This window comes from Triticum urartu, chromosome 7 (genome assembly GCF_003073215.2).
Source record: "Triticum urartu cultivar G1812 chromosome 7, Tu2.1, whole genome shotgun sequence".
Lineage (NCBI taxonomy): Eukaryota > Viridiplantae > Streptophyta > Magnoliopsida > Poales > Poaceae > Triticum > Triticum urartu.
In genome coordinates, this window is record NC_053028.1 from 15,548,213 (window position 1) to 15,561,741 (window position 13,529).

Sequence of the window (13,529 nt, forward strand, 5' to 3'; positions counted from 1 at the left end):
TAATATGCAGAGTAAATAAAAACAGAGGGAGCACATGCACTACACGCATAACTTAGTTTTAGTGCTTTCTCGATCCATGTTAATTCTCACGGAGTTAGTACAAAGTTACTAAATCAGCCAAAATTAATATGAATTGGAGGGAGTAGTGATTCCTAAAAAATATCCTAGCCCTGGTAAAATCTAGTCCATCGAAATCACCACCCACAGCTATTTAGCCCCGGAATAATATGCTTGGTAGAACATACTAAGAATAAGATGTGAGGTCTTAAAGAGCTCAATGGAAAAACATTGCCAGATGCAAGATCGACGACGCTTCAATTTATTCACGAAACAGCACATCACAACTCAGATCGAAGAGAGTGCACGCTTGTGCATTATTCATGACCACGACCCACTAACCATCGCAAAAAGAACCCCGACCAAGCAGTAACAGTTCAAATCTTGGCGTGAAAACAGCTACTCACAAGGCAGAGGAATTATTGGATCGACACGATCCTCCGCCATTTTTTGTTTCTTTTGCCATGGTGGAACGACGAGATCTTTAATTAGTTACTGGTGACCGCTATGTTCCACTTTGGATAAAGCACCTTAGTGATGTACTCCTCCAGCTCGTCCACCCCAGGTAGCAGCGCCTTGACCGGCTCGGCGACCCTGAACCGCTCCGCCCACGCCGCTAGTTTCGGCGTCCTCGCCGGGTCGACGATCGGCCCCAAGCCGGCCAGGCGGCCTACTGCCTCAAACCAGGGAAGATAGCACCCGAGCGCGATGTCGAGGAACCCGATGTCGTCACCACCGAAGAACGGCGCCTCCACCTCCCCTTTGGAGCACTCCGCCAGGATAGCTTCCAAGTGTCGGAGCCCGGACAGGGTCTCCTCCACCTTACCAGCTCTCTCCTCCTGCTTCACTGTCTTGAGGATGCCGGCGCACGAAGGAAACAGCTGTGGCAACAAAGCGAGTTGAGACTGAGAGATGTAACCCCAAGCGCAACGAGAGGTAATCTGTGTATGAAATGAACTACTAACCTTGTCGTTTGCATAGGCGGCCCAGAAGCGAGCGAGGGCGCGGCTGTAGGGGTCTGCGGGGAGGATGGGCTTGCCGTTGCCGGGAAGGCCGAGGGCGTCGTCGAGGTACTCCACGATGAGCAGCGACTCGCAGATGGGCTTGCCATTGTGGATGAGGACGGGCACCTTCTTGTACACGGGGTTGGACGCGATGAGGAGGTCGCTCTTGCACCAGCGGTCCTCGGGGAGGTATTCGTAGCTCAGCCCCTTTACGGCGAGCGCCATCTGTGCGCGGAGCACGTAGGGGCTCACCCCGGGCGCCCACCACCCCAGCAGCTTCAGCTCTTCACCGCCGGCCATCAACGTTTCCTCGTCTTCCTCCTTGATACTCCTGTCCTGTATATCTGTTGCTTAAGTGTATGTATGGCAAGGCCCGAACTGCGGTCTTTATAAGCACGAGTGGCAAAGATGAAATCGTCTGAAAGGAAACAAGACAAAAGTTGGACTCTGAGGCAGGAAAAACTAATTATAGGAGAGCATGCTGATGCGCCACCTACCCACTCTCCACCTACCGCACCTTCTAGGCACCTCCAGCTAAAGATTTCAAGTTTCAACAATGTGCCAAATACAAAAAATGCTACACCTACGGTAGAACGTATGTGCTCTCTATGTAAAATTTGCTAAACCAATCTTTCAACCCTCAAATTCAACTAGATGGGCCCCATCTATTAGATATTGTGCAGTGTAGTTGGCTCCTCCCAGGATCAAGGTAGAGGATCAAAGAGCAGGTAAGAGAGAAGATGCAACAGCTGCACATATATGTAGTTGTATCAGTGAACACCTGCATTCGTGCTCTCAAAAAAACAAAATACTTAGAAGCTTTATTGCTGAGAGTAGGACTGGAAAAAAACTCGAAACTCGCGAGCTAAATGAGTAGCTTGTGACTTGACTCGAATCGACACGAACTCGAAGAATAACGAGCCAAGCTGAGCTTTAGTTTAAGATTGTTTACACACCAAGTTAAACGAGCTGATCTCATGAGTACTCGGGTAACTCGTTAAGCTCGGTAAAAAAATCAATATTTTCAGGAGTAGTAAAATATAGCTACTAAACACCTTGTGTCCCAGCACAAGGCCCAGCCGCTCGGCCGAGTCACCCAAGAGACTCACACGTACATGACCACATATGCACATACTAAATTCTCAGTTAATATTTTTATCGTATTTGTAAGGTCTAATGTTCATATCTTTAACAAGCTTAACATGCTAAACGAGCCAGCTCACGAGTTATACGAGTCGAGCCAATCTTGGATTTGAGCTCGTTATAGTAACGAGTCGAGTCGAGCTAGCTTGTTAATGAAACAAGCTTTAGCGAGTCGAGTCGAGCTAGCTCGACTCGGCTCGAATTCCACCCCTAGCTGAGACTGGTGTTTTGGCACATGGGAGCACGCGCTCCTGGTTTTTCTAAATGTGTTTCAAACTTATTTTGAAATGTCAAAAAATTCCAAGCAAAAATTTAGCGCGTATACTCAATATTGTATATGCTCACAAAGTCGTTTCGCGAAAAAACGACAACTTATGTGTCCCATGTAAAAAAGTCAAAATCCGGTGTTAAAAAATGCTTTTCACAAGATATTCTTTTGTCTTTTTTACACAAGCCACAGAATTGTCGGTTTCCTCCGAAACTTGACATGCACACATATAATATCGAAATGTATGCACCAAATTTTTGTTTAGAATTTGTTCACACTTTTAAATATATTTTTCACATCCAGGAGTGTGCGCTCCTGGGAGCACCAACGGATTTCCGCTTTATTGCTTGACTAAAAGCAAGTACATAAGATGGCATAGGTGGACTGTAAGATTTTAAATAATATTTTTTCTTAGTTTATAGAGAGAGAAGGGATAGAGAAAAAAAGTGAGCTACAAATTAACAGCCGGCTACAACACGTGTTCCTAGAGACTTTATAAGAGAGGGAGGTGGGCCATGTATCACCAAAATAGTACTTATTTACATCTAAACAATATATTCGGCTACAAACTTGACTATAGATGATACAACAATATCATATAGCCATCAGTTGGTTGTATTATTAACCATGCTCTAACAACTAAAGGACGGAGGTCTAAGGGATTAAAAGTTGGCTGTGAGTTACACGTGTACAGCCACGTACACACGGTAGAACCTACGAAATAGATGTCCAGCTCATGCATGCACCATACGGCTAGTAACACGTCCAATTCCTTATTAAATATTTTATTGTTAAGCTAGTGCAAGGGCAAGTATAATAAGTCTTACTCCGAAGGTTATAAGACTTGTCATGTTATAAAAACCGTACATGAAAGAGAGAAGTAAAGAGAGAGTAGAGCCGGCGCTTCATTAGTCGCCTGCCTATACGCATGGTAAGGGCATCTCGAGCCGTTGGCCCCTCAGGTGGTGTCTAAAAGCGCCGCCTGGAGGTGAGCCGGCGCAAAAAATGGCCTTGGGGGCGAGTCGGTCCTCAGCCGTCGGCCCCCAGGGTCGCCCCCAGGCGCGTATTAAAAAACAAAAAAAAGAACGTTTGGCGAAGTTATGATAAAACTAGTTAAATTTCGGCCAGACATGGCAAATTTCGACGAAATTCGTCCAAACATTACATTAACCTAATTTTTTTTAAAAAAAGGGGGAAGTCGTCGCTGCCGTCGCCGCCATCGTCGTCGTCGGCCTTCTCCTCCTTGACGCGGGCGCCCCTGCTGGACCCCTGCCCGGCGTCGCCATGGCGAACAGGTGGCGGCGCATCGTCGTCGTCGCTGCTGTCGCACAAGACGACGACCCCGCCTTCCTCGCGGCCGCGTCGGCGCTCCTCGAAGCGGCGTAGGGCGGTGCGCTGGCGCTCCTTCTCCTTCTCGCGGCGCGCCTTCTCCATCGCAATGGAGTCCTGGCGCGCCCATTCGAGGGCGGCGTCGCCGTCGTCGGCGAACTCGGCCTTCACCGGCGCCAGACCCGGCTCCGTCTTCACCGGCGCCAGACCCGGCTCCGTCTTCACCGGCCCCGGCTCCGTCTTTGGCTTGACGAAGCGCGGAGGAGCCGACGAGGGGGTGCGCCGGCCGCCCTCGTTGATGACGATGCCGGCGCTGCGAGTGCGCCGGCCGAGCGGCGTCTCCGCCGCGGGCTCGGCCTTGACGCCGAGCAGCGCCGGAGAGCCGGAGGAGTGTGAAGAAGAATGGGACGATGAGGAGGAAGAAGAGGAGGCGCCAAACCTTCTTGGAGCCCATGGCCCGGCGCGTCGGTGCTGCGCCGGGGCGGCCACCCTCGCCGGGGGGTACGCCAACGGCGGGTCGTTGCCGCCCTCGAGGTACGTGAGCACGCCCTCGAGTGTGCGGCCAGGGACGCCCCACCAGAGGTAGCGTCCCTCGCTGTTCTGCCGGCTGCCGACCACCGGCACGCCGTTGGTGGACGCCAAGCGCTGCTGTTGGCGGCGCTCGAAATACGCCGCCCAGGCCGCGTGGTTGTCGGCGGCGTACTAAGGGAGGGAGAGCTCGGCGTCGGTGAGGGACGCGCGCACGATCTCGACCTCCTCGGCGAAGTACCTCGGGTCCGCCGCGGCGTCGGGCAACGGGGGAATGGGCACTCCCCCGGCGCTGAGTCTCCACCCCGTCGGCCCGGCGCGCATGTCTGGCGGCGCCGGGATGTTCGCCTGGAACAGGAGCCACGACTCCTGTTTGCGCAGCGAACGGAGGCCGAAGCCGTTGGCCGCCGCCGTATCTCCGGGGAAGCGTTCTGCCATGGCGAAGGCGGGGCTGGGCGGGCTCGGAAGAGGTAGAGGGAGGAGCTGCGGCGCTCGGGGAGAGGTAGGGAGAGGAAGGGCTGGACGGCGGCGAGAGGCGGGGCTGGTGTGGGCGCAGGTGAGCGGAGGCCGCCGGCTTTTATAGCCGGGCCGCGCCCGTGTGTACGCGTGCGAGGGAGTGGAGGCGTCGGCGTGCCGTCCCGTGAACGCGCCGCCCGTGAGGAATCAATGGCGGCAGCCTTGCCATTGATTCCCCGCGGGAACCAAGGCCGTTGGGGGAAGACGAGGCGCCGAGTCGCTGACGCGTCTGGCCCGCGTCTTTTTCGCGCCAAAACAGCTCGCCCCGGCGCCCCGGGACGCCCCCCGGCACGCCGGGTTCGGCCTGGGTCCGCCAGCGCTGTTTTCGGTCTAAGCCGGCGAAAATCGGGCTCCTGGGAGCGCGACTGGGCCGTTATTTCGGCGCCGGCGCGAAAAAATCGCCTGATGAGGCCTTCCTGGGGCGCGGCTGGAGATGCCCTAAGAGACACAATAGCTGGCTTGCAGCCCGAGCTGTTAACTATTGACCGACGCTTTGCCTTTTCCTCCCAATCCCAGCATACAAAGATTAATAGTTAAATCCAATCAAACAGCCAACATATAGCTAACAGATTATATGATCTTCGCTTTATAAAGACTATAGTGACGTAGACATGGCTGTAGAGCCGGCTTCTGGCTCTCTTAGGCCTTGTACAATGAAAGGTGTTTATGAGAGGTGCTTAAAGAAATAAACTAGCCTTTTCTTAAGCACCGGTGCTTATTTATACAGAATAGACGCTTAAGTAAGCGTCTCTTCTGTAGAAATAGGCACCGGTGCTTCAAAAAAATCCGATTTATTTTTCTAAGCATTTGTCTAAGCACCTCCCATTATACCAGGCCTTATTATCCTTACTCTGACAGATGCTTCTTGCCGACGTCCTTGGATATTTTAGGTACACTGCCTGCATGCTGCATATTAGTTGGACAAGCAACATTACACTAGTTTAACATTTACCTCCTTTATCTTGCTGCCTCTTGTTATGGCTCTTTCATTTCAAGGAAGTTTGCCCAGCGGTTTAGTGAGAATATCTCCTAAGTGGTCTTTAGTTGTGACGTACTCCGCTTGATTTTACCATTTTTCATGCACTCACGTATCACGTACGTATGAAGTGTTGCTCACTTCCCTAGTAATTTCGCTGCAAGGGGTGGAAGACCTGCCTGTCAAGGTGACTTTAATTTGGCAGCCATACTATGTCATGCATGACGTGAGCTGCAGTAGATACTACTGTACTGTCTAGCCTGAGAGGGACAGACTGAATCCCAGAAAGCCACGTATACATGGTAGCACCTATCACATACAATAATTTATTACTTGCATGTCCAGCTCATGCATGCATCATTCTGCTAGCAACACGTACACTTTCTTAGCTAAGTTCAGCGGACATGAATTAAATATATTTTACTGCTAGCTACTGTAACAAATGCTTCTTGCCGATGTCCTTGGATATTTTAGCTAGAACACTGCCTGCATGGCCCATATTAGTTTTTTCTTTTTGCGGAGAGCATGATGCATATTAGTTAGCGAAATAAGATTATAGTTTAACACACTACTAGAAAAAAAGCTATAGATGGAATTGACACTAATGGCGCATCATACAAGAGGTGCGCCATTAGTATATACTAATGGCGCACCGCCTTCTGGTACACCATTAGATTTGAAACTACTAATGGCGCACCTGGCCCTGGGTGCGCCATTAGTATCAAATTTTTTTTGAACTAGTGCGCCTGTCCAAACATACTAATGGCGCATCCAGACACCGTGCGCCATTACTAGTTGTAACTAGTAATGGCACACCTGTTGGAAAGTGCGCCACTAATGTTATTTTTTTATTATATTTTTTATTCTCTTTTTTGCAAAACTACTAATGGCGCACTGTTCAACCATGCGCCATTACTAGTTCAAACTAGTAATGGCGCACTGTGGGACAGTGCGCCATTAGTATGTTTTTTTTGCAAAACTAGTAATGTCGCACCACCAGAAGGTGCGCCATTAGTAACCTGGATTACTAATGGCGCATTTAGAGTTGGTGCGCCATTAGTAAGTGGGCAGCAACAAGATATTTTGGACAGCCTCTCCTACCCACACTCACTTTCTCCCCACTTCATTCTCTCCACCTCCTCCTTGTCTCGGGTGCCTCCTCTTTTTCACCTCATTTCCACCATAGATTTATTCAAATTAAGTGGTTAAATTACCTTGTTTTGATAGGTAAGTAAGGGGGAAGCTATATTTATGTTGTTCTCCCTACAACAATGTGCACATGCACTTTTTATGGCCTAGCTAGATCTATGTATGTTCGTGGTGTTGCATATGTTTGTGGTGTTGCATATGTGTTTGTGTTTGGAGGTGTACCGGTATTTGAAATGCGATAGTTGCCAATATTTTGCCGGAATGTTGATTCATTTCCGTTTTGGCGAGAATTTTGGCATTAAGCATTCTTTTTGGTCCTATTTTTAGGGAAAGTCATGCCAAATTTTTTCTTGGTTCTAAAATATCGTTTTGCTCTACCCCGCAGGCGACCATGGTCCGCACGATGACCGAAGGCATCGTGAATAGGTTTTTGAGGTCCACGAAGGCCGAGATGCTTCAAAAGAACGAGACGGAGATAAGATGTCCGTGTCGAAGATGCAAGCTGAAGAGCCTTATTGCGGACCCGGATTCCGGGCAGGTGCGGGACCACCTGCTCTTGCGTGGTTTCATGGATGGCTATCGGTGGCAAGATGATGAAGATGACTACGAAGTCGTCCATGGGGGCCGGGCAAGAAATGAGGAAGGACAGCAAGACAACCACCGCGGCTCGGGCGGGCGAGAAGACGAAGAATCCCCAGGAGATGATCACGACGGTGATGCTGTACACAGTCATCATGTAGAAGATGCAGGACATGATAATGAGGAAGATGCCGGAGCAGACGACGGGCATGATCATGAAGATGATGATGCCGGCGGAGCAGGCGACGCTGGACCATCGATGGGCTGGGTGCAGGACCCTCATATTCAAGAGCTGCTTCTCAAGCAGACGGATAACGCAAGAGCTGCCGCCCGAGAGAAAGCCAAGATGGATCAACTTGAGTTAGACGCGGTCACTCCATTGTATGAAGGATGCAGGCCCGAGGATACCCGCCTGAAAGTAACGCTCATGGCTCTGGAGATGAAGGTAAAACACAAAATGACCGACACATGGTTCGTCGAGAACATGTCATTCTCGCACGAACGTCTTCCCAAGGGGAACAAGTGCCCGATCAGTTTGGAGGAGGCAAAGAAAATCGTGTGTCCTCTGGATTTACCGCACGTGAAATACCATGTGTGCATGAACAATTGCATCATTTATCGGGACGAGCACGCGGAGTCTACCATATGTCCGGTGTGCGGCGTCACTCGATACAAGAAGAGGAAGAAAGCTCCTTCGAAAAGTGGTGTGGTACTTTCCGATCACTCCTCGTCTGCAGCGGTATTTCGCGGACCCTAAGGTAGCAAAGCTCCTGCGTTGGCACGCGGATAGGGAGGAGAAGAAGCGAGAAGATGACGCAAATGATCCGGAGATAGATAAAAAAGACAAGATGCTGAGTCACCCTAAGGATGCGAGCCAGTGGCAAGCGTTGAACTTCGAAGACCCAGAATTTGGGAACGATCCAAGGAACATCGTGCTGGGCGCGAGCACCGATGGAGTCAATCCGTTTGGCAGCCAGAGAAGCACACATAGCACCTGGCCTGTGTTTGTGTGGATGTACAACCTTCCCCCCTAGTTGTGCATGAAGAGGAAGTACATTCACATGAGTATGCTAATTGAAGGACCGAAACAACCAGGGAACGACATCAATTTGTATCTGGGGCTGCTGAAAGAGGAGCTTGACACACTGTGGAAAACGCCAGCCAATACGTGGGATGCCTCAGAGAAAGAATATTTCCCTATGAGAGCCGCGCTGCTCACGACGGTGCACGACTATCTCGGTTACGGATATGTCGCGGGGCAGGTGGTCCATGGATTTTCTGGATGCGTCAGGTGCATGGATGACACAACGTATCGGCAGCTAGATAGAGATCCCGGGTCTTCAAAAACCGTGTTCATGGGACATCGAAGGTGGCTTCGCGACGATAACCCGTGGAGAAAACGCAAGGATCTGTTCGATGGTGAAACCGAACCCCGAGGACGCCCGCGTACGAGGAGCGGCGAGGAAATAGACGAGCTGTTGAAAAATTGGAAAGACTGCCCACTGCCGGGAAAGAAGCAAAAGGCGCCAGAGCTGGGAAAGAAGCGAAAGGTGCCAGAGCCGCTGCTGAAGGTATGGAAAACGAGGTCTGTTTTCTGGGACTTGCCGTACTTGAAGATCCACCGTGTGCCTCACAGCCTTGATGTCATGCATATCACGAAGAACGTGTGCGAGAGTTTGCTTGGTACCCTGCTCAACATGCCAGAGAGGACCAAAGATGGGCCCAAAGCAAGGGCAGACTTGAAATCAATGGGCATCAGGCAGGAGCTTCACACTATATATGATGATCATGATGATGATGATGAGGCGAAGCAGGACACGGAAAGTCGTCGCAAAGGCAAGAAGGCCAAGAAGACCGGAAATGACTACCCTCCCGCATGCTTCACTCTAAGTCAGGAGGAGATCGAGCAGTTTTTGACCTGCCTCGTAGGAGTAAAACTTCCTTACGGTTACGCGGGGAAGATAAGCAGATACCTAGACCCAACGAAGCAGAAGTTCAGCGGGATGAAGTCTCACGACTGTCACGTGCTGATGACGCAGATACTTCCAGTTGCAATCCGTGGGATCATGGACGCGCACATCCGTGAAACCCTATTTGGCCTATGCAACTTTTTCGACGTCATCTCTCGGAAGTCTGTTGGCGTGAGGCAACTCAAAAGGCTACAGGAAGAGATCGTGGTGATACTATGCGAGCTTGAGATGTACTTCCCGCCCGCATTCTTCGATGTTATGGTGCATCTGCTGGTCCATATCGTGGACGATATCATCCAACTCGGGCCGACGTTCCTGCACAGCATGATGCCGTTCGAAAGGATGAATGGTGTCATCAAAGGATACGTTCGCAACATGTCACGTCCAGAGGGAAGCATAGCCAGGGGCTTTCTGACCGAAGAGTGCATCTCCTACTGCACGAATTATCTAGGCATCGAGAACCCCATTGGTCTGCCCGTCAACAGGCACCTCGGCAGGCTCGCTGGATGGGGTCACCGTGAGGGTCGTCGCGAAATGCATGTCGACTTCGAGGGTCGACTCGCCGACTTTGAAAGAGCAAACCTAGTCGCGCTACAACACATAGACGTGGTCGATCCTTGGGTGGTAGAGCACAAAACCTTTATTAAGAAGACGTACAATGACCGAGGCCAACAGAGGACGGACGGAGATATACTCAAAGAGCACAAGTCATGTTTCACGCGTTGGTTCAAGCAGAAGCTTCTGTCGTACCCTTTACATGAGGATTCTTCCGCGGAAGAACAACTCATATTCGCCTTGTCACAGGGCGCCAAGCACAACCTGATGACCTATGAGGCGTACGATATCAACTGCTAGACATTCTACACCGAGGCCAAGGACATGAAGAGCGATGGTTATCAGAACTCCGGGGTAACGATGGAATCCTACACCGGTAACGACAAGGACAGATACTACGAAAGGATCGAGGAGATCTGGGAGCTGAGCTACGCTGGAGAGAAGGTCCTGATGTTCCGTGTCAGATGGGCCAAGAGCGTCCTAAAAGAAGACCGGTATTTCACCACCATGGTTATACCCGAAGCCAAATCCAAGACCGCGGGCGCAAACGTCACCGCGAAAAATGAGCCATGGGTACTGGCTTCCCAAGTGGACCAATGCTTCTTCATTACCGACCCGTCAAAGCCCAGTCGTGTTGTCGTGAGGAGAGGCAAAAAGAAGATCATCGGAATGGATGGAGTAGCCAATGAGCAAGACTTCGACAAGTACGGCGACGCGAGGATCGAACATGACGACGATGATGAAGTAGCAGCATACACCACAAGAAGAAGCAGGACCACCCTACCTAAAGGACGTCCGTTCCACAGAAGAACTCCATTTGCGAAAAAGAAGGGCAAGAAGATTGTGAACAGATAGCTAGCTAAGATCGATTGTATTTAAATCGTAGCCTTCATTTCTCGATTGTATTTCATGGGCACTTTTTGAACTATCATGAATATTTTTAAATTTCATGGACACTCGATCTCGACCCCCCTCCATCTCGATCGCTATCCCACCTCGCCAGATCCGGTCCCCTCGCCGCCGAGCACCCCCCCGGTCCACCGGCCGCCGCCGCCGACCCCCCGCACCCTCGATTCCCCTACTCAACCGCCGCCGCCGACCCCCCGCACCCCTCCCCTACTCAACCGCCGCCGCCGACCCCCCGCACCCCGCGCACCCTCCCCCGCTCCACCGGCATTACTGTTTGATGATATTTTTAAAAAAATTATTACTGTCTTATAAAAAATATTACTGTTATGATTTAAACAAGTTTGAACATATTTAAACACAAATAAGTATCAAACAACATTTTAAATGCATAAAAAATTGTGGACCTGGATCCCCCTCCATCTCGATCGCTATCCCACCTCGCCAGATCCGGTCCCCCTCGCCGCCGAGCACCCCCCGGTCCACCGGCCGCCGCCGCCCCCCGCACCCTCGATCCCCTACTCAACCGCCGCCGCCGACCCCCCACTCGATTCCCCTACTCAACCGCCGCCGCCGACCCCCCGCACCCCTCCCCTACTCAACCGCCGCCGCCCGACCCCCCGCACCCCCCGCACCCTCCCCCGCTCCACCGGCATTACTGTTTGATGATATTTTTTTAAAAAATTATTACTGTCTTATAAAAAAATATTACTGTTATGATTTAAACAAGTTTGAACATATTTAAACACAAATAAGTATCAAACAACATTTTAAATGCATAAAAAAAATTGTGGAGCCTAGGAATCGAACCCGGGACCTCCTGGTGTGAGAACTGGCTGCTGACCAGTCAAGCTAGTAGAGGAAACTTGATGTGGATTAGGTCAGGTGGAAGATAACCTGTTGGCTCGAGCAGAAATAAAAAAAAAATACTAATGGCGCACCACGGTGAGGTGCGCCATTAGTATGGATGTACTTATGGCGCACCGAGGGGTGGTGCGCCATTAGTATTGTGCCCGGCCCCATCCATATTCCCTCCCCCGCCCCTCCCTATCCCCTCTCTCTCCCTCGCCCTCGCCCTCGATCCCCTTCCCCTCTCCTCTCCCAACGCCGCTGCCCCGCCACCCCGACGCCGCCCCAACGCCGCCTCGACCCCGCCCCGCCGCCCCGACATCCTTGGTGGGAGCCCCTACATTGCCGGATTCTTCGTCGTCTTCAACCTACAGTCACCGGCGCGTCCGTGACGATTGTCGCCGTTCTGCTGCTCCTAAGCCACCAACGGGCCATCGTATGCCTCCTCGGTGAGGCACTCAACCATTCCCTTCTCCTTCCCGTGCGGAACCGCCATCGTATTCGTCGCTCTGTTCGAGGCCGAAGCCATCGTCCTCCATGGCCACGAGCTCGTCGTGGCCGTGCTTATTCCCCGCGTCTCTGGCCGCCCCAGTTCGCCCCCTCGCGCGTGTGCACCTGCCCACGGCCGCGCCCCGCCCGCTGCCTTGCAACAGCTGCTGCCGCACGCGCCTGTAGCCGCCACGATTTTTTTTCAGTTTTTTTCAGTGCTGCTTCCTTCTTCAGTTAACCCAAGTGTCAATTTTTTTTCAGTTTCGTCAGAATAAAAATGTACAAGGAGTCATTCTTGTACGTGCTCGTAGTCTTTGTTTTCTGCATGTAGTAGCTAGTGTTGCAGTATTGGCTCCCATGGAATGGTGCGGCCATTAGATCAAACGTGGCCGGTAGGCTAGGAAGAATGTGTTGTTGTAACAACAAATAAGTAGCAGAGAAGAAAACGCTGCAGTTTCAGAGCGACGAGAGAGTGCGAGAACACCGGCTACAACTACATTTGCTATCTGCCGCTGCTCGTCGCGTGCTTGCCGTGCCATTGCTCGCCTGGATGGTACCATCTCCAGTTAGGTTGCAAGTGCATTTCACTCAAAATCACGATGATGATGCCATCTCCTGTTTACTATAAGATGTACTACTAAGACCAGATAATAACTTCAGCAATAAAACATTTTAACAGGGTTAGGCTGTAGCCCCTGAATCCACGATACATCTGGGGACAATGTGTAGCAAGAGGGCGCCATTGGTCCTCCACACGCATTTTTATTGACAGTAAAATGTTCATTTAGTTTCAGTAAACAAATATTGCCAAGCATGACATGGCCTTTGTGATCTCCTACTCCTGAATTTTCATGTCACTTGTGCTATTAGTAGTTTTTTGACAGTAAAAGGAATTTTCATGTCACTTGTGCTATCAGTACACTACAAGTGAATTTTCATGTCACTTGTGCTATTTATGTGGTCTGAAACTTGTCAAGTGATGCTGCTGCTGCTATCTGGTGATGAACTTAGGCAATGAACTTGTGAATTTTGCTTAGAAACATCAATGAATTTGGTGATGGAGTACAATTTTGTATAAAATGAAATGCAAGGTTGCTGATACTGTAACCCAGATCACACAGATCATTTTTTTTCAATTTATGCAACTGTAAGAGTACCAACTAGATTACACAAATCATTTTTGATCTGCAAGGTTGTTGTTGCTGCGATGG

General features: G+C 50.7%; 1 protein-coding gene across 1 annotated transcript; it reads right to left on the reverse strand.

Moving 5' to 3' along the window:
- Positions 1 to 296: 296 nt before the first annotated feature.
- Positions 297 to 1,435, reverse strand: LOC125522345 (probable glutathione S-transferase GSTU6). Its single transcript, XM_048687407.1, has 2 exons — positions 1,023 to 1,435; positions 297 to 938 (listed from the first exon to the last, which is right to left on the reverse strand). Exons 1-2 carry the CDS (start codon positions 1,359 to 1,361, stop codon positions 546 to 548), a joined length of 732 nt encoding a protein of 243 aa, XP_048543364.1. The 5' UTR covers positions 1,362 to 1,435; the 3' UTR covers positions 297 to 545.
- Between the last annotated feature and the right edge of the window lie 12,094 nt (positions 1,436 to 13,529).

Coding starts and splice junctions, on each gene's coding strand:
- LOC125522345 (XM_048687407.1), bottom strand. CDS start 1,361: ATGGCCGGCGGTGAAGAGCTGAAGCTGCTGGGGTGGTGGGCGCCCGGG. Junction 939..1,022: donor CCGCCTATGCAAACGACAAG/GTTAGTAGTTCA, acceptor TTGTTGCCACAG/CTGTTTCCTTCGTGCGCCGG.